Genomic DNA, 24,005 nt, shown 5'->3' with positions numbered 1-24,005 from the left:
CAATTTCAATTTTATCTTTTGTAAACTTTGATACAGCCGTAAAGTCATACAGCCGTAAAGTCATACAGCCGTAAAGTCATACAGCATGGCACTACAGTCGTAAAGTCATACAGCCGTAAAGTCATAAAGCATGGCACTACAGTCGTAAAGTCATACAGTCATAAAGTCATACATCATGGCCATACAGCCGTAAAGTCATACAGCATGGCACTACAGTCGTAAAGTCATACAGCCGTAAAGTCATACAGCATGGCACTACAGTCGTCAAGTTATACAGTCGTAAAGTCATACAGTCGTAAAGTCATACAGCATGGCACTACAGCCGTAAAGTCATACAGTCGTAAAGTCATACAGCATGGCACTACAGTCGTAAAGTCATACAGCCATAAAGTCATACAGCATGGCACTACAGTCGTAAAGTCATACAGCCATAAAGTCATACATCATGGCCATACAGCCGTAAAGTCATACAGCATGGCACTACAGTCGTAAAGTCATACAGCCGTAAAGTCATACAGCATGGCACTACAGTCGTAAAGTCATACAGCAATAAGGTCACACAGCCTGAAAAGTTATACAACCATAAAGTCATACAACCATAAAGTCATACAGCATGGCACTACAGTCGTAAAGTCACACAGTCGTAAAGTCACACAGCCATAAAGTCAAAAAGTCGTAAAGTAATACAGCATGGCACTACAGTCGTAAAGTCATACAGTTGTAAAGTCATACAGCAATAAGGTCATACAGCCGTAAAGTCATACAACCATAAAGTCATACAGCATGGCACTACAGTCGTAAAGTCACACAGTCGTAAAGTCACACAGCCATAAAGTCAAAAAGTCGTAAAGTAATACAGCATGGCACTACAGTCGTAAAGTCATACAGTTGTAAAGTCATACAGCAATAAGGTCATACAGCCGTAAAGTCATACAACCATAAAGTCATACAGCATGGCACTACAGTCGTAAAGTCATACAACCATAAAGTCACACAGCCATAAAGTCACAAAGTCGTAAAGTCATACAGCATGGCACTACAGTCGTAAAGTCACAGTCGTAAAGTCATACAGTTGTAAAGTCATACAGCCGTAAAGTCATACATCCGTAAAGCCATACAGCCGTAAAATCATACAGCCATAATGCCATACAGAGGTAAAGTCATACAGCCGTAAAGTCATACAGCCGTAAAGTCGTACAGCCGTAAAGCCTTACAGCCGTAAAGTCATACAGTCGTAAAGTCATACAGCCGTAAAGTCATACATCTGTTAAGTCATACATCTGTTAAGCCATACAGCCGTAAATTCATACAGCCGTAAAGTCATACATCCGTAAAGCCATACAGCCGTAAAGTCATACAGCCGTAAAGCCATACAGCAGGGCCATACGTGGATGATGCGAGGATCTCAATGATGCCTTCAAATAGATTCCAACAATAAATACGCAGCCCTTCCCACCACAACAAAACTACAGGTTGCCAGGTAACACCAACAATGAACAGTGAACAAACTCCAAGATTGTCGATATGATCATGATTATTATAACCATGGTGATATGATGATTGTTGTTATAAAATTAAGAAGTGCCATTGGCTTCAGGAAGCAGCACACAGACAAATCACACACGCAATTCAATATAAAACACACTGGGGAGTGTCCGCATGGCAGGCAACGTTCAAACAATGACCCCAGTCGTGAGGGCGACACTACACCACATATGAGGGATGAGGAGGGAACCCACTTCATCAGCCTCAGAAACAATTTGTCAGAATTATATGACAGAAGACAATGTGACACAGATTGTTCATATTTAGGATTTGAGACCACTATCATCAGATCCAGGAAAGGCAAAGGGACACAACTCTGCAAGACAAGTTGCCTCACATGTCAAGGTTATAATATTAATTCCAATGACTGCTCTTCTGAATTTATCCCCAACTATGAAATTTAAGAATCATGACAAATTCTCTCCAAAAAAATCAAAATCAACAAGGTGTGTTTGTTTGAGTGTTGTATGCCGACAAAGACACTCTATGGTATATACAAGGGTTATTGCATGGGCAGCATTGCCTCCTAGAGGTCAACTTCACCAGACTCACTGATTGGTTTTAGAGGTTGACCTTTGACATAACCTTGACTCTCAGATTCATTTTCTGACTCGGTGACACTCCCACTGTGGACGGTGTCGATATCTGAGTTCTCCTCCATGCCGGAGAGGTTTGTGTTGGATTCATCCACCCAGTTCTGTATTCGGTCATTGTCACTGAGCTTCATGCGGGTCTGGCCGGGCACGGGACTCTCGCACGGCTTCGTCACGTCGGACTTGCATCTGTCCATCCCTATCATGTCTGTCATGATCGTTGAGCTACCGTCTCCGAGCGTCCGTGACGAGTGGGTTGACATCACCTCGCTTCTATCCAATGTGCGCCCAGAATGTTGAGAGAGAATTTCAGCACTGAGATCAAAGTTTCCTGTGTGGATTGAGTCGATGTGTGGCAGCTCTTCCACCGTGTCTGATGCATGCTGGGAACTTGCTGTGTCATCACTTTCTGAATATTCGTCCTCTTCCTCTTCCTCATCATCATCCTCGGAATCATCCCCATCCTCAGTTTCATTTTCAGCCTCGCTTTCACCCGGACCAGCCTCTCTATCATCCTGAACTGGACTCTTCTCCTCATTGGCTGATGAGGGAACCTTGACCGGGACCTCCGAACAGTCTTCAGTGTCAGCCTCGTTCCCGTCATCGATCTCATCCACCGGCGACTGAAAACTTGGGGAAACTTTCACTTCATTATGAAGGCCATTTCCTACAATAAGATAACTGCTTTTAGGGACGTCCTTAACAATTTCATAACCCTTGCTGTCTGTCTCGGGCTCAGAGTGGGGGTAGTTCTCGGAGATTGGTTCGGAAAGGATGCTGCTGGTGAAGGACATGACGCTGCATCCGGACGGGGTCCGAGAGTGTCCCATGTGGGCGTAGATGTGGGTGGTGCCCCGGTGGGGGTTGTCCTCCATCTCCTTCTCAATGCACAGGACCATCTCATTGTACGCCTGCCGCGCCTTCTCCGTGTAGTCCATCAGCTTGTTGAACGTCTCCTGAAACACCAGGGAAGAAAAGAGTGAGTGAGTGAGTGAGTGAGTAAGTGAGTTTGGTTTTACGCCGCTTTTTGCAATATTCCAGCAATATCACGGTGGGGGACACCAGAAATGGGCTTTACACATTGTACCCATGTCGGGAATCGAACCCAAGTCTCCAGCGTGACGAGCGAACGCTTTAACCACTCTACACTCTACACAGCAAATGCCTGTGCCTTAGATGACTTGGCAGCCAGCGATAGAAACTGGCACTAGTCCTATAGGCCTTGCCATCCTGACCAATAGTTAAGGTATGATAAGGACGAGTAGAATTTTGCCATTTTTAAGGGTTTAGCTATATGTTATCATTATAGTGAGTGAGTGGGTGAGTTGGGTTTAACGCCACTTTTAACAGTATTCCAGTTATATCGTGGCGTGTCTGCTTAATGAGGGAGGAAAGCCCCAAGTGATGCAGTTCTCAGACGTTTACCACTTCGGTGAAACCCACGAGCAGGGGTATGGTGCTGACAAACCTAGACACATAATCGGGGGGTGGGGGGAACCAGGATTCGAACCCACAATCATAGGTTTCTGGCGTGCCCAAGAGACTGAACTCTGCACAGCGAATCGCGGCACCTTAGACAACAGGGCCACCTGGGCCACCCGTGCCCCCTTGTTATCATTATAAGCACTAGAGGACGAGAACAGTTATTATCCCCAGCAGCCTGTGCCGTGAGTGAGTTACGTGATGCTATACATCATGGAATTAATGATAAATAACTAATAAATAGTGTCGACCCCTGACCTAAAATGCATCATAAAATTAATGCGAGTAACCATGGTAACCCTATCTTTGAAACATAAAATCTAATCAGCAAATGATAACATCAAGACTGCAGACTGCCATCAGTTGGAATCTGTGGCAACGACTGGATGAACTTGTGTCAACAGACTGACCACACTGGATGAACTTGTGTCAACAGACTGACCGCACTGGATGAACTTGTGTCAACAGACTGACCTCACTGGATAAACTTGTGTCAACAGACTGACCACACTGGATGAACTTGTGTCAACAGACTGACCACACCGGACGTGGTGCAGGGTAAGAGACACTATCTATATCTGGTGCTCAGTTACATTGTTTATATCTAAACTCAAATAGCCAAATCAAAAAAGTGCTCAGCAAACCACTAACCAAACCAAAAATTCTCCATCCATCAAAAAAAATCAAAAGAATAATCACTAAACTCCAAACAGGACACACCAACCTAAATAACCACCTAAAAAAAATAAAAAAAGACACTACACGTAACTGCCCACACTGCAAACAACCAGAAACCCCAGAACACGCACTCATGCACTGCACACACTACCTAACACATCGAACCGCATTACAAACCACCCTTAATCTAAACAAGGCTCTCACTCTAGAAGCAATACTAAACCCACAATATATACTAGAAAACTTCAAGGCCTTAGGCGTATTCTTAATAAAAACGGAACTAATAAAACGCATCTAAAAACACAATAACCTACCAAATCAAAATCAAATAAACAAACAAACATCCACCATACCCAGGTCCCTTAGTTCTCCTCCCCAACCCCATCGGCATCTATTCCAAATCTCAAAATTCCCAAATTCTATATAAGCAACCCCTAAAGTCCCCTCTTGGGTTGCACAGACCACTTTTGCCCCTTTCGGAAACACATTAAATGGCCTGGCCGGGCCCGTGTGCGAAATACGCATCAGTCGGAAAGCGCAAGTTAAATCTCCAAAGTAAGTTAGTAAGTAAGTATTGTTTAGTGTTTTCTTTGTTCCTGTGAACCAGACAAATCCAATACGTTGAGATGAAAATACATAACTATATTAATGAGTGCGAGGGACACTTGCAAGTTTCACATTAATTTCATGCTCGCAATAATTTCCTGATTTAAAGTTCGTGCATTTACAGGTTGTATTCACATGGAACTGGGTGTTTGTTTGTTTAATATTTAATCAATATGAGGACAGCCGGTAAATAGCAGAACTTGTACCAGACAATCCAGTGATTGGTATTGTCAGCAATGATCCACACTTTCGGGGTGCGATGCAGACAATCCAGTGATTGATATTGTCATCCTTGTTAAAAAGGGCTAGGTCACTTGATGTGAAACACTTGCTATTTGATGAGGAAAGGCAAATAATCTCTGTATTTTCATTGATCAAAAGGGTATTTGAAATAATCTTCAACACCAAGGCTCTTTCCATTGCTACGTTCAATGATGAAGGGGAGGTAACTCCTATATAAGGTGTTCAGTTTAGGTTCCAACAAGATTACCTCCTTCTTTGATAGGCATTTAGACGTTGGAGTACTAAGTAAGGATAAGAATTTATGCATGAACAACTTCTTTATTACAATTAAGAGCGACGTTTCGGTGTAGGTGCTAACACCTTTATCAGGCAAGTGATAGATATAGTGTGGTAGACAAGCATATATACAAGTAGGAGGCAATGTTTACACAGTAGAGTAGATATTGTTATACTGGAGTGGAGAGGCCTGTTTTGTACACACAAGGGTAGCGATAGACAGATAGACAGATAGACAGTACAGTAGAGTAGATATTGTTGTACTGGAGTGGAGAGGCCTGTTTTGTAGACACAAGGGTAGTGATAGACAGATAGACAGTACAGTAGAGTAGATATTGTTGTACTGGAGTGGAGAGGCCTGTTTTGTAGACACAAGGGTAGTGATAGACAGATAGACAGATAGACAGTACAGTAGAGTAGATGTTGTTATACTGGAGTGGAGAGGCCTGTTTTGTAGACACAAGGGTAGTGATAGACAGATAGACAGTACAGTAGAGTAGAGATTGTTGTACTGGAGTGGAGAGGCCCGTTTTGTACACACAAGGGTAGTGATAGACAGATAGACAGATAGACAGTACAGTAGAGTAGATATTGTTGTACTGGAGTGGAGAGGCCTGTTTTGTAGACACAAGGGTAGTGATAGACAGATAGACAGATAGACAGTACAGTAGAGTAGATATTGTTGTACTGGAGTGGAGAGGCCTGTTTTGTAGACACAAGGGTAGTGATAGACAGATAGACAGATAGACAGTACAGTAGAGTAGATATTGTTGTACTGGAGTGGAGAGGCCTGTTTTGTAGACACAAGGGTAGTGATAGACAGATAGACAGATAGACAGTACAGTAGATATTGTTATACTGGAGTGGAGAGGCCTGTTTTGTAGACACAAGGGTAGTGATAGACAGATAGACAGATAGACAGTACAGTAGAGTAGATATTGTTATACTGGAGTGGAGAGGCCTGTTTTGTAGACACAAGGGTAGTGATAGACAGATAGACAGATAGACAGTACAGTAGAGTAGATATTGTTATACTGGAGTGGAGAGGCCTGTTTTGTAGACACAAGGGTAGTGATAGACAGATAGACAGATAGACAGTACAGTAGAGTAGATGTTGTTATACTGGAGTGGAGAGGCCTGTTTTGTAGACACAAGGGTAGTGATAGACAGATAGACAGTACAGTAGAGTAGAGATTGTTGTACTGGAGTGGAGAGGCCTGTTTTGTAGACACAAGGGTAGTGATAGACAGATAGACAGTACAGTAGAGTAGAGATTGTTGTACTGGAGTGGAGAGGCCTGTTTTGTTTACACAAGGGTAGTGATAGACAGATAGACAGATAGACAGTACAGTAGAGCAGATATTGTTGTACTGGAGTGGAGAGGCCTGTTTTGTATACACAAGGGTAATGATAGACAGATAGACAGATAGACAGATAGACAGTACAGTAGAGTAGATATTGTTATACTGGAGGGAAGAGGCCTGTTTTGTAGACACAAGGGTAGTGATAGACAGATAGACAGATAGACAGTACAGTAGAGTAGATATTGTTGTACTGGAGTGGAGAGGCCTGTTTTGTAGACACAAGGGTAGTGATAGACAGATAGACAGATAGACAGTACAGTAGAGTAGATATTGTTGTACTGGAGTGGAGAGGCCTGTTTTGTAGACACAAGGGTAGTGATAGACAGATAGACAGTACAGTAGAGTAGATATTGTTGTACTGGAGTGGAGAGGCCTGTTTTGTAGACACAAGGGTAGTGATAGACAGATAGACAGATAGACAGTACAGTAGAGCAGATATTGTTGTACTGGAGTGGAGAGGCCTGTTTTGTATACACAAGGGTAGTGATAGACAGATAGACAGATAGACAGTACAGTAGAGCAGATATTGTTATACTGGAGTGGAGAGGCCTGTTTTGTACACACAAGGGTAGTGATAGACAGATAGACAGTACAGTAGAGTAGATATTGTTGTTCTGGAGTGGAGAGGCCTGTTTTGTAGACACAAGGGTAGTGATAGACAGATAGACAGATAGACAGTACAGTAGAGCAGATATTGTTGTACTGGAGTGGAGAGGCCTGTTTTGTATACACAAGGGTAGTGATAGACAAATAGACAGATAGACAGTACAGTAGAGTAGATATTGTTATACTGGAGTGGAGAGGCCTGTTTTGTAGACACAAGGGTAGTGATAGACAGATAGACAGTACAGTAGAGTAGATATTGTTGTACTGGAGTGGAGAGGCCTGTTTTGTAGACACAAGGGTAGTGATGACAATCATCTTAATTGTGATAAAGGAGTTGTTCATCCATGAATTGTTATCCTTACTAAGATTACCTCCCTTCACTTGGATACCTCAACCCAATACATATGGTGTTTTAAACAATCGGTTTCCCCAGCAACTATTGTCTTTTCTCTTCTCCCTATCCCAATATTGTATTTTTAGCTGAACATACGATTTTCGCAAGATTGTTGCTGATGTCCTATATTTCCTCCATTTCTTGAAGTGTTAGTCTGTCTACAGACCCAGATACAAATATACCAAATACAGCCCTTGCAAGTCTATAATGTTTGGCAAAATGACAATTTGTTTCAGAGACTAGATGTTAGTCTAATGAAGTGTAGAAGTTATGGACTAATAACATTTATAGGACAAGTAAAGATCTTAGACAGCGTGGTTACACTTAGATGGAATTTTCATCTCAACCCATCATCGAGAATATATATATACTGTTGCCCAATCTAACTCTGCAGTAGAAGACAAGGGAGGTAACTCACCTCACAGCCGTCATAGTTGAACACTCCCGCACAGCTGACGGGGACCAGCTTGGCACAGGCGCGGCCCAGGGCGCGGCGACCCAGGGCGAACACGAAGGGGATGTTCTGATCCTGACACATGTTGAGGATGTTGTTGAGGGCATCGTCCAGACCTCCTGCAGCACGGACAGTTCAACGTCATTTACAGTGTCACACACATATATATATTGTGTATGTGTTGTATAACGTGAGTCAGATGTGTATATGTGTGTTATACTCCTCGTCAGATGTGTATATGTGTAATACGTGTGTCATATGTGTTATATCATGTGTGTCATATGGGTATATAGGTAAATGTTAGATTGCGTCTGTCAGATGTGTATATATGTAATGAAACCTGTGTCAGATGTGTATATATGTAATGAAACGTATGTCAGATGTGTATATATGTAATGAAACCTGTGTCAGATGTGTATATATGTAATGAAACATGTGTCAGATGTATATAATGACACATGTGTCAGATGTGTATATATGTAATGAAACGTGTGTCAGATGTGTATATATGTAATGAAACCTGTGTCAGATGTGTATATATGTAATGAAACATGTGTCAGATGTGTATATATGTAATGAAACATGTGTCAGATGTGTATATGGGTCATTCTCAAAAAATGTCAGAATTTCAACTAAGCAAAAACATCAAAATTGTCTTTTGTAAAATTCCTTTTTTATTGACTCAGTACACAAAGTAACTTCTGAATAATAATGTTAAGCAAAATGACACCTTAATAATCAATGATGTCCTAATTATGATAATTAATTAACACTGAATAGGAAAAATATGTCTGTCCTGTTACCATTTTAACAATTATATTTTCTGTAACAATATTTTTCAAAGTTCAACACAAATCATGTCAGTTCTTGTTTTTAAATGTATTGTTTAATATTTCAATGAGTACAATTAAAAAGAGATTGGATACATTATTTTATGGACAGATTTGTCCAGCATTTGAGTCAAATGAAAACATTTGAATTCATTCAAATCCAATATGACAAACATACCCTGATTATTGCATCTTATATTTGACACATATACTTCATTAGATGATATATGTTTGAATTCAAATATGTTCTTCTGAAAAATAAAAATAAATAATCAGTATATTTCTATTTTAAGTGCTGGTAACAGGACAGACAACGTAGTAACAGGACAGACAACTGGCTTTGATTACAGATAACTATAATATTCAGGAGTTTCAAGATTTTGAAATATCTGACAAATACGAAAAAAGTATGTGCAATTGATTACACCTGAACATATAAGGTGTAATTAACTGAATATTCTTGTATGTAATCTGAACTATAGAAACCGGTCGGTAACAGGACGGACAATTGAAAGTAACAGGACGGACAAACTTATGTTTGCAGTCAACTATCCTGTTCAGAAGTTCAAAGTTTAGAACTCTGACAAATAAGAAAATGTTTTGCTTAATTCATGTGTTTAACAGTATCTGATCATATGGATGTTATTAACTGAATGTTCTTCTATGTAATCTGAATGTAGGATACTGGTAGGTAACAGCACAGACGGAAGTAACGCCAAAGACAATAACTTTTGCATTTTGGGTTAATCCCTAGAATTACAAAGAATTTAAATTGATTTAAACTTACACAAAATAGTCATGTGACAGTTTTTGTCATGAAGCAGCAACACAATAACCAACTTTATATATGTCAAACATCAACATAATCTGGAGAAAAAAAACTTGTCAGAAGATTTCCTTTTGAAGCTGTATTCTTTTGCAATTGTATTCGCAAATACTCAAATAAACGGTCTGAAAAGGTGAATTATAGTTTCCTTAAAAGTACAATTCACTTGTATCTATGATTATTTGATTAGTGCCAGAATTAAATGGTGCCTTTCATTCACCCAGAAACCACAGGTTGTTTATTGTTTCTGTTTTATCATATCTGTAATAGCTTCCCAGTAAATGTTTTCAACACTGAAGTGGGAAGCAGTGCCTTCAATCTCCTTTCGTTCAGGAATGATGGTAATAATGTCCTCGTGCTTGTACCAGCATTTGTCCAGCAGGAGTCTTGGCCAAAAGAATCATTTTTGATCCTATTTTTTTGCCAGGCTTGTGCATGCATTCCACATATATATCATAGGTAGAAACATCTATGTATCCAGGATATGGAAAACCATCATATAACACAACCACACATTTTCCAAGACACTCTTCTGTATCATCTGGAACGGATAGTAAAATGTCACTCTCACTTTTCTCAACCTCACCCTTCTCCACCACACCACCTGTCTTCTCCACACTTTTCTCAACCTCACCCTTCTCCACCACACCACCTGTCCTCTCCACACTTTTCTCAACCTCACCCTTCTCCACCACACCACCTGTCCTCTCCACACTTTTCACAACCTCACCCTTCTCCACCACACCACCTGTCCTCTCCACACTTTTCTCAACCTCACCCTTCTCCACCACACCACCTGTCCTCTCCACACTTTTCACAACCTCACCCTTCTCCACCACACCACCTGTCCTCTCCACCTTTTTCTCAACCTCACCCTTCTCCACCACACCACCTGTCTTCTCCACCCTTCTGTTGTTTTTTCATCAGATAACTATCTTCAACAAAGTAGTCTATTTTTTTATGTATATATGTTTTCTTCTAAACTGTGATAAATTTGAAAACATATCTCTTAATGTTTCATAAAATTAGAATATTTAGTGATTGGATAAGAAACGTTAGATAAAGATGACCAAATGTCTGTGCTGTTACTTTTAAGTCTTAACCAATTTTTTTTATTTAGCTTAGAAGATTTGTTCAGCCATAGCCTCTTGAATGCCTGTGTTATTTCAAAAGAATTATTTGTGTTAATATGGTAATTATATTATTGATTGGTTATACTAGGAAAGACAGTTTAAGGTGATGATAAGTCTGTGCTGTTACCACGGAATGTCTGGGCTGTTACTTTTTCATCAGATAACTATCTTCAACAAAGTAGTCTATTTTTTATGTATATGTTTTCTTCTAAACTGCGATAAATTTCAAAACATATGTCTTAATGTTTCATAAAATTTGAATATTGAGTGATTGGACAAGAATAGTTAGATAAAGCTGACCAAATGTCTGTGCTGTTACCAATATTTGTCTCTGCTGTTACTTTTAAGTCTTGAGCAACTTGTTTTTATTCAGCTTGAAAGATTTGTACAACTATAGCCTTTTGAATGTCTGTGTTATTTCAAAAGGAATTATTTGAGTTATTATGGTAATTATATTATTGATTGGTTAAACAAGGAAAGACAGTTTAAGATGATGATAAGTCTGTGCTGTTACCACGGAATGTCTGTCCTGTTACATGTTTGAAGGTAACAGCACAGACAGTAACAGCATAGACAAATTGACATTAATTACAGGCTTTTTTAATGAGACCTCCCATGAAATGTTGAGACCACATGGCATTGTGAACAGTTCATATTTTCTAATATTCTGAAAAAATGGTTTTAGAAAAAAATATTTGTTTTGGCAAAAATGAGCAGTAACAGCACAGACATAAGAAAAGAGTATTCATGATAGGAATAAACTTCCCTGTCAAGCAGAATTATCCAAGGTCTTCTCTCACTTGAAGGACACTGCTGCCATGATAGTACAGGAAGTAAGCTGTATTTCTGTTATTTTGAATTATGGGAATCTTGAAGGATTATTTATTTTTCAGTTTTGATCCATCTTGGTAACAGGACAGACACTTTTTTATGTACAAGTGTTTCTTACCAAAAACCAATATAAATAAAAGAGTGTATCTTCAAAAGATAATTTTATATCATGAGTTAGAAAGGTATTGTACAATATATAAACATTATTTACATAATATTTTTTATTTTTAGCAACATTAAACAATGTTGATGTGCAAACATAGGGTTACGGACACACCCTTCAGCTCAATTTAACCGCAATTAAGCAGTTTTAAATAAAATAAAATACCTAATGAGAAATACTAAAACTTAACTTTCAGACACCATGGTATGTTCTACAAAAAACACTTGTGTTTAAACATATCTAAAATAAATATTTTAATTGTTATTCAACTCGGACTAAAAAACTCACTTTTTTTGAGAATGACCCATATATGTAATGACACATGTGTCAGATGTATATATATGTAATGAAACATGTGTCAGATGTATATATATGTAATGACACATGTGTCAGATGTATATATATATGTAATGACACGTGTCAGATGTGTATATATGTAAGGAAACGTGTGTCAGATGTGTATATATGTAATGAAACCTGTGTCAGATGTGTATATATGTAATGAAACGTGTCAGATGTATATATATGTAATGAAACATGTGTCAGATGTATATATATATGTAATGACACATGTGTCAGATGTGTATATATGTAATGAAACGTGTGTCAGATGTATATATATGTAATGACACGTGTCAGATGTATATATATGTAATGACACATGTGTCAGATGTATATATATATGTAATGACACATGTGTCAGATGTGTATATATGTAATGAAACGTGTGTCAGATGTGTATATATGTAATGAAACATGTGTCAGATGTATACATATGTAATGACACATGTGTCAGATGTATATATATGTAATGACACATGTGTCAGATGTGTATATAAGTAATGACACATGTGTCAGATGTGTATATATGTAAAAAAATGGGTCAGATGTGTTAATGTTATACAACGTGTCATATATGTGTATTTATGTATTGTTCAACATGAATATATGTAATATAACATGTCCGATGTGTATATATGTGTTATGTCATATGTATATATGTAATACATGGTGTGAGATGTGAATGTGCTTGTATAGGGGACGGACATGCATGAAAGGATGCCACTTGGTGAGACTGGGGCACTGGCTTCCCGAGACACTGAGGACAAATAACCTGAGGCTGGTTCAACAACTTGTCTGCTGGTGTGAAACCAGTGAAAAGTCAGACACCCAATATGTACAGAAATATAGGATCCCATTTGACAGATACATCACAATGCCGTTGATCTGCATCCGAGAACTCGGACTTGTGGACTGTGGACTTGTGTTTAAACTAGACTGATGTGATGATGCTACCTTTAGATCTGCATCCGAGAACTCCATCACGGAACCCTAACATGGAACAAAACGGTGGACTTGTGTTTAAACTAGACTGATGTGATGACGCTACCTTTAGATCTGCATCCGAGAACTCCATCACGGAACCCTAACATGGAACAAAACGGTGGACTTGTGTTTAAACTAGACTGATGTGATGACGCTACCTTTAGATCTGCATCCGAGAACTCCATCACGGAACCCTAACATGGAACAAAACGGTGGACTTGTGTTTAAACTAGACTGATGTGATGACGCTACCTTTAGATCTGCATCCGAGAACTCCATCACGGAACCCTAACATGGAACAAAACGGTGGACTTGTGTTTAAACTAGACTGATGTGATGACGCTACCTTTAGATCTGCATCCGAGAACTCCATCACGGAACCCTAACATGGAACAAAACGGTGGACTTGTGTTTAAACTAGACTGATGTGATGATGCTACCTTTAGATCTGCATCCGAGAACTCCATCACGGAACCCTAACATGGAACAAAACGGTGGACTTGTGTTTAAACTAGACTGATGTGATGACGCTACCTTTAGATCTGCATCCGAGAACTCCATCACGGAACCCTAACATGGAACAAAACGGTGGACTTGTGTTTAAACTAGACTGATGTGATGACGCTACCTTTAGACTGGATCTTCTCCAAGTTGGGCGAGATGATGACGCACTTGATCTTCTTTAGCTTCAGGTGCTTCGTCACCTCTCGCAGCCCCAGCACCAGCCTCCGCCGCACCTTCGCCTACAACATCAACACCAACGTTAAACTAAACATATATAATTACAAAACAAGAAACCAGTGGTTACTGTTTTTACCAAAACGAGAATATTTCAAAACTTGGAAATATGATGAAGCTGCAAGGACCCCTGGTGGTGATGGTAACCGTGGTTACGCCTGGGATCATTTGCATGCCAGGATCCAACGAGAAGGATGAAATGTATAGTGTGAGAGAGGAAATTTCTTAAAAATATATTTTATGAGCAAAAGCAAGATACTTTATGAAATAGGCTGCAATAAAAACTGTAACTGTGACGACAGTATTTATTACCAAATTAAATTTCTGGTATAAGGGTGTGAACGAATACAACATTCAAGCTGTTTATTGACTATAGACTGTTCTCGCAAGGAAAAAATCTAGCAATACTACTGCTGTCTACTGCTGTACCCCAGGTCAGTCTACTGATGTTCCCCAGGTCTGTCTACTGCTGTACCCCAGGTCTGTCTACTGCTGTACCCCAGGTCTGTCTACTGCTGTTCCCCAGGTCTGTCTACTGCTGTACCCCAGGTCTGTCTACTGCTGTACCCCAGGTCTGTCTACTGCTGTCTACTGCTGTTCCCCAGGTCAGTCTACTGCTGTACCCCAGGTCTGTCTACTGATGTTCCCCAGATCAGTCTACTGATGTTCCCCAGGTCTGTCTACTGATGTTCCCCAGGTCAGTCTACTGCTGTACCCCAGGTCTGTCTACTGATGTTCCCCAGGTCTGTCTACTGCTGTACCCCAGGTCAGTCTACTGCTGTACCCCAGGTCAGTCTACTGCTGTACCCCAGGTCTGTCTACTTACCCCAGGTCTGTCTACTGCTGTCTACTGCTGTACCCAAGGTCAGTCTACTGCTGTCTACTGCTGTACCCCAGGTCAGTCTACTGCTGTACCCCAGGTCTGTCTACTGCTGTTCCCCAGGTCAGTCTACTGCTGTTCCCCAGGTCTGTCTACTGCTGTCTACTGCTGTACCCCAGGTCAGTCTACTGATGTACCCCAGGTCTGTCTACTGCTGTACCCCAGGTCTGTCTACTGCTGTACCCCAGGTCAGTCTACTGCTGTACCCCAGGTCTGTCTACTGCTGTACCCCAGGTCTGTCTACTGCTGTACCCCAGGTCAGTCTACTGCTGTACCCCAGGTCTGTCTACTGCTGTACCCCAGGTCTGTCTACTGATGTTCCCCAGGTCTGTCTACTGCTGTACCCCAGGTCTGTCTACTGCTGTACCCCAGGTCAGTCTACTGCTGTACCCCAGGTCAGTCTACTATTGTACCCCAGGTCTGTCTACTACTGTACCCCAGGTCTGTCTACTGCTGTACCCCAGGTCTGTCTACTGCTGTACCCCAGGTCTGTCTACTGCTGTACCCCAGGTCTGTCTACTGATGTTCCCCAGGTCTGTCTACTGCTGTACCCCAGGTCTGTCTACTGCTGTACCCCAGGTCAGTCTACTACTGTACCCCAGGTCTGTCTACTGCTGTACCCCAGGTCTGTCTACTGCTGTACCCCAGGTCTGTCTACTGCTGATCCCCAGGTCTGTCTACTGATGTTTCCCAGGTCTGTCTACTGCTGTACCCCAGGTCAGTCTACTGCTGTACCCCAGGTCTGTCTACTGCTCTTGCCTTGACAGGGTCCTTGTGGAACATGCGGTCCTGGAATCGGACCAGGTCCTGGAGGAACTCTGTGCAGCACATGTCGATGTCCTTGTCCAGGACCTGGTTGCAGTATCTACAACAGGAGGCCATGGTCAGCAAGTAGTATCTCCTTATGCTCTGTACCTGTGATTTGGTTAAAGAGTTATTTCCCTTTGGGATTAAACAGATTTACTCTGAACCTGCAAGTGCGACACTTCACTCTCGATCTGCAACTGTGTTATAGAGTTATCTCCCCTTGGACAGTGTGGCGACTTACTCTCTGAACCTGCGACTGTGTTATAGAGTTATCTCCCCCTGGACAGTGTGGCAACTTACTCTCTCAACCTGCGACTGTGTTACAGAGTTATCTGCCCTTGGACAGTGTGGCAACTTACTCTCTCAACCTGTGACTGTGTTATAGAGTTATCTCCCCCTGGACAGTGTGGCGACTGACTCTCCGAACCTGTGACTGTGTTATCTCCCCTTGGACAGTTTGGCAACTTACTCTCTGAACCTGCGACTGTGTTATAGAGTTATCTCCCCTTGGACAGTGTGGCGACTTACTCTCTGAACCTGCGACTGTGTTATAGAGTTATCTCCCCTTGGACAGTGTGGCGACTTACTTTCTGAACCTGCGACTGTGTTATAGAGTTATCTCCCCTTGGACAGTGTGGTGACTTACTCTCTGAACCTGCGACTGTGTTATAGAGTTATCTCCCCTTGGACAGTGTGACGACTTACTCTCTGAACCTGCGACTGTGTTATAGAGTTATCTGCCCTTGGACAGTGTGGCAACTTACTCTCTGAACCTGCGACTGTGTATTTTCATCATGGCCTTGAGGTCCTTGCTGTGTCCGGTGATAGGGCTGTTGACGCCAGAGCTGAGGGGGCTGGCCCCGGGGGACAGGGGGCTCATGGAGATCGGTGACGTTTGGCTGATGGGGGACAGGTCGGCACTGGTTGATGCACCGTTCCCCAGCTCCATCGAACTCTTGGAACTCAAACCTGTTAAATGAAGTGGAATAAGACACTACCAGCACAGGCTGCTGACACCCGAGTCCACCCCGAGAACCAACAGCGGACTCTCTCTCACTCTCACTCACTCTCTCACTCTACAGTTCCTGGCCCCACTTACCGTCTTGAGACAGGTCACTCTCCGCATTGACGACACCGATACCAACGGGAGGCCTGGTGAGGGAACAAAGAGAAGCATATAGTCTATACCAAACATATAATATCAAACACACTCAAACACAACATAAGAAACACACACACACACAAAACAGCAAACACACAACAACAACACAATACAGCGGACACACAACAGCAAACACAGACACAACATCAAACACAGACACAACATCAAACACACACAAAACAGCAAACACAACAGCAAACACACACACAACAGCAAACACAGACACAACAGCAAACATACAAGAGCGGATACACACACAACAGCAAACACAGACACAACAGCAGACACACACAAAACAGCAAACACACAACAGCAAACACAGGCACAACAGCAAACACAGACCTAACAGCAAACATACAACAGCGGATACACACAAAACAGCAAACAAAGACACAACAGCAAACACAGACACACACAAAACAGCAAACACAACAGCAAACACAGACACAACAGCAAACACAGACACAACAGCAAACACAGACAAAGCAGCAAACATACAACAGCGGATACACACAAAACAGCAAACAGACACAACAGCAAACACACAAAACAGCAAACACACAACAGCAAACACAGACACAACAGCAAACACAGACACAGCAGCAAACATACAACAGCGGATACACACAAAACAGCAAACACAGACACAACAGCAAACACAGACACACACAAAACAGCAAACACACAAACAACAGCAAACACACAGACAACAGCAAACACACAGACAACAGCAAACACACAGACAACAGCAAACAGCAAACACACAGACAACAGCAAACACACAGACAACAGCAAACACACAGACAACAGCAAACATACAACAGCAAACACACAACAGCGGACACACAACAGTTGACACAACAGTTGACACAACAGCGGACACACAACAGCAAACACAACAGCGGACACACAACAGCGGATTTACACCATCACACATACAACAGTACACACACAAAAACAGTACACATTATTATAAAGCTACATATTAGGCTCAACAATAACCAAAATGTAACAAATTGTTTGTACAAATTGTTTGCATCGTGTGAGCCGTCCATCCATCTACCCCATCTTACTCTGCTATATGGAGCCCTGTGGGGTCGTTGTCATCGTCCAGCAGACGCATCTTCTTCTTCTGCTCCCGTTCCTTCAGGATAACCTATGGCACAAAGGTCAACACCAACATAGAGTAAGGACAAAGTTGGAAGAATGCCAACATTGAGTAAGGACAAAATTTGAAGAACGCCAACATTGAGTAAAGACAAAGTTGAAAGAACGCCAACATTGAGTAAGGTCAAGGCTGAAAAAATGCCAACATTGAGTAAGGTCAAAGTTACAAGAACCAACATTAAATAAGGCCAATGTTACAAGAACGCCAACATTGAGTTTGGTCAACTTTACAAGAATGATAACATTGAGTAAGGTCAAGGCTGGAAGAACGCCAACATTAAGAAAAGTCAAAGTTACACAAATGCCAACATTGAGTAAGGTCAACTTTACATGAACACCAACATTGTGTAAGGTCAAGGTTACAAGAATACCAACGGTGTGTTGGTGAAGTAAAAGGAAAGTCAACTTGGATGGAAGCCAGAAACATAAGTGGTCATCTGGCTTCATCACATTATTTCACGGTGTTTCAAGTCACATTCAGCGATATTCCAGCTATATCATCAAGACTGGACCAGACTATCTAGTGATTGAAATTGACAAAACAATTCATGTCTTTTGGGTACCCAATAAACCAATTCACTGAGTCGAACCACACGATTCAACCGGTTACCTCTTGCGACCAGCACAGGTTGTTGGGGACCGAGCCTAACTACATGATTCAACTGGTTGACTCTTGGGACCAACATGGATTGTTGGGGACCGGGCCTAACTACATTATTCAACTGGTTGACTCTTGGGACCAACATGGGTTGTTGGGGACTGGGCCTAACTACACGATTCAACTGGTTGCCTCTTGGGACCAGCACAGGTTGTTGGGGACCGGGCCTAACTACACGATTCAACTGGTTGCCTCTTGGGACCAGCACAGGTTGTTGGGGTCCGAGCCTAACTACACGATTCAACTGGTTGCCTCTTGCAACTGACCGGGAACCTCAAGGGGGTTTCACTGTGAATACAATCCATACCTTCTTCAAGGGACTTGGTTTCTTGGGCTTTGCATTTTCTCTCTCTTTTCCTCGTTTGGCCGGTGCTGATGAATCCAGTAAATTGGCTGACACTTTGGTCTGACAGGAAGCAGAAAATTTACACTGAAAACATAGTTTGATTTTTTCTTGTTTCTTCAACCTGCAGGTTTTCATTTTTTGAAGTATTCTACTGTCATAAATAAAAGTATGGCAGTAACGATCCTCAAGGTGCTAAAACAGTCAGAAATAAAAGTATGGCAGTAACAATCCTCAAGGTGCTAAAACAGTCATAAATGAAAGTATAGCAGTAATGATTGCTTGGTGCTAAAACAGTCATAAATAAAAGTATAGCAGTAACAATCCTCAAGGTGCTAAAACAGTCATGAATAAAAGTATGGCAGTAACGATCCTCAAGGTGCTAAAACAGTCAGAAATAAAAGTATGGCAGTAACAATCCTCAAGGTGCTAAAACAGTCAGAAATAAAAGTATGGCAGTAACGATCCTCAAGGTGCTAAAACTGTCATAAATAAAAGTATGGCAGTAACAATCCTCAAGGTGCTAAAACAGTCAGAAATAAAAGTATGGCAGTAACAATCCTCAAGGTGCTAAAACTGTCATGAATAAAAGTATGGCAGTAACAATCCTCCAGATGCTAAAACTGTCATAAATAAAAGTATGGCAGTAACGATCCTCAAGGTGCTAAAACTGTCATGAATAAAAGTATGGCAGTAACAATCCTCCAGATGCTAAAACTGTCATAAATAAAAGTATGGCAGTAACGATCCTCAAGGTGCTAAAACTGTCATGAATAAAAGTATGGCAGTAACAATCCTCAAGGTGCTAAAACTGTCAGAAATAAAAGTATAGCAGTAACAATCCTCAAGGCGCTAAAACTGTCAGAAATAAAAGTATGGCAGTAACAATCCTCAAGGTGCTAAAACTGTCATAAATAAAAGTATGGCAGTAACAATCCTCAAGGTGCTAAAACTGTCATAAATAAAAGTATGGCAGTAACGGTTGTCTTGGTGCTAGCACTGTCATAAATAAAAGTATGGCAGTAACGGTTGTCTTGGTGCTAGCACTGTCATAAACAAAAGTGTGGCAGTAACGGTCTTCTTAGTGCTACGCATGTCGGAAGTCAATGTTAAAGTAGGGCAGCAATGATGGTCTTGGCTATGACTGATGCAAATCATTGCTAAAGTATGGAGTACAGTGCCATGAATGTCATAGATATAAGTATAGCAGTAACGATTGTCTTGGTGATAAAACTGTCATAAATAAAAGTATGGCAGTAACGGTTGTCTTGGTGCTAGCACTGTCATAAATAAAAGTATGGCAGTAATGGTTGTCTTGGTGCTAAAACTGTCATAAATAAAAGTGTGTCAGTAACGGTTGTCTTGGTGCTAAAACTGTCATAAATAAAAGTATGGCAGTAACGGTTGTCTTGGTGCTAGCACTGTCATAAATAAAAGTATGGCAGTAACGGTTGTCTTGGTGCTAGCACTGTCATAAATAAAAGTATGGCAGTAACGGTTGTCTTGGTGCTAAAACTGTCATAAATAAAAGTATGGCAGTAACGGTTGTCTTGGTGCTAAAACTGTCATAAATAAAAGTATGGCAGTAACGGTTGTCTTGGTGCTAAAACTGTCATAAATAAAAGTATGGCAGTAACGGTTGTCTTGGTGCTAGCACTGTCATAAATAAAAGTGTGGCAGTAACGGTTGTCTTGGTGCTAGCACTGTCATAAATAAAAGTATGGCAGTAACGGTTGTCTTGGTGCTAAAACTGTCATAAATAAAAGTGTGGCAGTAACGGTTGTCTTGGTGCTAAAACTGTCATAAATAAAAGTATGGCAGCAACGGTTGTCTTGGTGCTAGCACTGTCATAAATAAAAGTATGGCAGTAACGGTTGTCTTGGTGCTAGCACTGTCATAAATAAAAGTATGACAGTAACGGTTGTCTTGGTGCTAGCACTGTCATTAATTAAAGTATGCCAGTAACGGTTGTCTTGGTGCTAAGATCACTTTGTGGAAGGGCCCTGGACTCTCCACCTCTTCTCACCAATTTCTCCTCTTTCCTCCGCGCGGGGCTCTTCCTCCCGTCCTCCTGAGACACCTCCTTCTTCTTCTGAAACGTACAACATCAGAAGTTAGCGCCGTGCTCTAAGCTGTGGCCACTATTGTTTTAGTTGCTGGGTAACAGATTGTTGTTGAACACGGCAGTATTCCAGCTGGTCCACAACCATCTCCGGACATACACAAACTAGTGCTTCATATTGGAGTGAGTGAGTACGGTTTTACGCCGCTTTTAGCAATATCCAGCAACATCACGGCGGGGGGGACCAGAAATAGGCTTCACACATTGTACCCATGTTGGGAATCGAACCCAGGTCTTTGGCGTGACTAGCGAACGCTTTAACCACTAGGTTTCCCGACCGCCCGTCTTCATATTGGAAGAGTGGTGGGACGATACAGTGATGCATGACTGGATCGTGATATTTTACTTCCCGATACAAGTATTGATCGCAGACGCACACTCAGTAGAAAATATCGATTCACATCTTAAATGTTTACCTTATAACTGTTACATGACAAATATGGCTTACACACCACAGATAAGAGCACATACAAGAATCGTGATACGAGTGAGCGCTTTAACCACTAGGTTACCCCACTGGCCCTCATCAACACGAGGTACACACAGCATGTCAGTAGGAACTCTGAATCACAACATGATATGAATAGAATCTCGTAACAGCGACCAAAGCACCAGCTACAAGCATGGCTGAACACAAGGACATGGCCAATAATGGATGCACCCTCTGCATTTAAATTTTCAGTTTGCTATCAAAGAAATGGTATGCAAATTGTGTTGATCAGTTATGTTTTGCAGCGGAAATGTATCAAACACTCATCATGTTGCATCAGTGATCAGGAAACACTGTTACACATGCTACTTGGCAGAAACTCACATGTCCCCATCTTGATCAGGAGGGTTAGTGTACAAAACACATCCTGCTTTGCAGAAACCATGTGCTTTCCATGAGTGAGTGAGTGAGTGAGTGAGTGAGTGAGTGAGTGAGTGAGCGAGCGAGCGAGCGAGTGGGTGGGTGGGTTTAACATCTCTTTTAACAGTATTCAGACACGGCGTGTCAGGTTAATGTAGGAGGAATGCCCGAAGTGATGCAGGTCTAAGACGGTTACCACTTCGGTGAAACCCACGAGCACGGGTATGGTGCTGACAAACCTAGAAACATAATCGGGGCGAACCAGGAATTAAACCCACAATCATAGGTTTCTGGCGTGCCCAAGGGACGCAACTCTGCACAGCAAATCACGGCGCCTTAGACGACTGGGGCCACCCGTGAAGACCTTGTTAATGATTGGGACATGGGAGTTTCTGATAGTTAGTTAGACATTTCAGTTTGGACAGTTAAAGATGTGTCTCGGGATTCCCTCACATCAAGAGTACTCCTTACAACACAGTGCCACTACAGGGCATTATTCAAAATTATAGACATATTATATTGCCATAACAGGGTGATACTATAGCATACAATAACTGAATGTAAGCATTGTTGCAGTTTATTGTGCAACATGCACTGCCAAATGTAAGGGAACAGTAGTGTGTGCATATTATACATATACACATGTACATTTATGGGCTGAATTTTCATTATTATTTTTTTGTCATAATTTTGGATATTCCTCAATCATGTCAATATCAGTCAGTACCGTATTCGACGTTATAAGCGCCCCGCTCTAATAAGCGCCCACAGCGATATTTGCTAACATATTGGATAGTGAACAATCCCAATGAGCACCCCTTCCGATTCATCAATGTTCACCAGACTTATTCATTCGTGTATAATACGCACTTGTGTGATACATGCAACCTTAATCATGGGCAATTAAATTCTAGAAAAATATATCTGTCGTCCATAAACATTTCAGGCTGTCATAATAAACCACGAAATTTATCTTTCAACTCTGTTTTTTTTCACCAAAATAACATTCTAATAAGAGACCCCTATTTCTAATTTTGAGAGCGCCCTGGGCTCTTATTAAGTCGAATATGGTATGTATCATGATATCACGAGACCTTTGGGGAAACCCGGCTCTACACGAGCCATCAAACAGAGGCAGCCTGTGATCCAGGTCAGAAATAATTAGAAATGAAAAGCTCGTGTGATTAATCTTGCGTAGTGTGCCACGCCCCTCACCTCCAGAGCCGTGATCATGGCTCCGATATCAAATGCAATTGGCTGCTTCGACTTCTTCCCGCCTCCTCCTCCGCCATCTTTCTTGGCCTCCTGGACCACAGCTGACTCTGAGATTATTCCCCCTTGTTTGGAACTCTTCTGTGACTTGCCGGAGCTCCCCTCCTGACTTCCAGCAAGGCCCTGTTTGGGTTTGAGACTCAACTCTTTCAGCATCTGCTGCTCCAGGCTGATCTCGGCCAACTCCACCTCCGCCGCCTTGTTGGCAAGCTCTCGCCGTTTCCGCCGTTTCCGGGCACTTTTTGATTCCTGTTTTGAGTCTGAAAGAATAATTGACACATTGAGTGAGGTTGGTTGGTTGGTTGGTTGGTTTGTTGTTTAATGCCACACTCATCAATATTTCAGCGGTCTGTAAATTATCGGGTCTGGACCAGACAATCCAGAGATTGATATCATGAGCATCGATCTCTGCCATTGGGATACGATGACATGCATCAAGCAGGGACACAGAGAGGATGAGGGTGGACTTGTGTACTGGTCACCACTCTGAGTAGCCATCATTTCGGTGGCCAAGTGCGACTTAAATCTATGACAATCTTGGCAACCTAAATGTAATGATGATTGGTGACAATATCTGTTTGAGATATCTGTTGCTCCCTAAAGACGAAGGTTCCTAAATATTTATTTCAGGAGCTTCTTGGCTGAGCGAAACGGTT

General features: G+C 41.7%; 1 protein-coding gene across 1 annotated transcript in view; it reads right to left on the bottom strand.

Annotated features, from left to right (window-relative positions):
• Positions 1-480: 480 nt before the first annotated feature.
• The window catches only part of LOC139461220 (selenocysteine insertion sequence-binding protein 2-like), a 74,042-nt gene continuing 50,517 nt past the window's right edge, over positions 481-24,005 (bottom strand). The window contains exons 8-17 of the mRNA XM_071242828.1: positions 23,293-23,609; positions 21,132-21,197; positions 19,070-19,168; positions 18,011-18,093; positions 16,875-16,927; positions 16,540-16,744; positions 15,728-15,833; positions 13,979-14,093; positions 8,206-8,360; positions 481-3,094 (exon numbers count right to left, since the gene is read on the bottom strand). Of these exons, the coding sequence (XP_071098929.1) occupies positions 2,072-3,094; positions 8,206-8,360; positions 13,979-14,093; positions 15,728-15,833; positions 16,540-16,744; positions 16,875-16,927; positions 18,011-18,093; positions 19,070-19,168; positions 21,132-21,197; positions 23,293-23,609 (2,222 nt within the window). The 3' untranslated portion in view covers positions 481-2,071. The remainder of the gene's footprint in view (positions 3,095-8,205; positions 8,361-13,978; positions 14,094-15,727; positions 15,834-16,539; positions 16,745-16,874; positions 16,928-18,010; positions 18,094-19,069; positions 19,169-21,131; positions 21,198-23,292; positions 23,610-24,005) is intronic.

The sequence above is a fragment of the Haliotis cracherodii genome, unplaced genomic scaffold (assembly GCF_022045235.1).
Source record: "Haliotis cracherodii isolate W230 unplaced genomic scaffold, xgHalCrac1.p SCAF_14, whole genome shotgun sequence".
Lineage (NCBI taxonomy): Eukaryota > Metazoa > Mollusca > Gastropoda > Lepetellida > Haliotidae > Haliotis > Haliotis cracherodii.
Note: the sequence above shows the minus strand (reverse complement) of the source record. Positions and strands in the feature narration are given on the sequence as shown.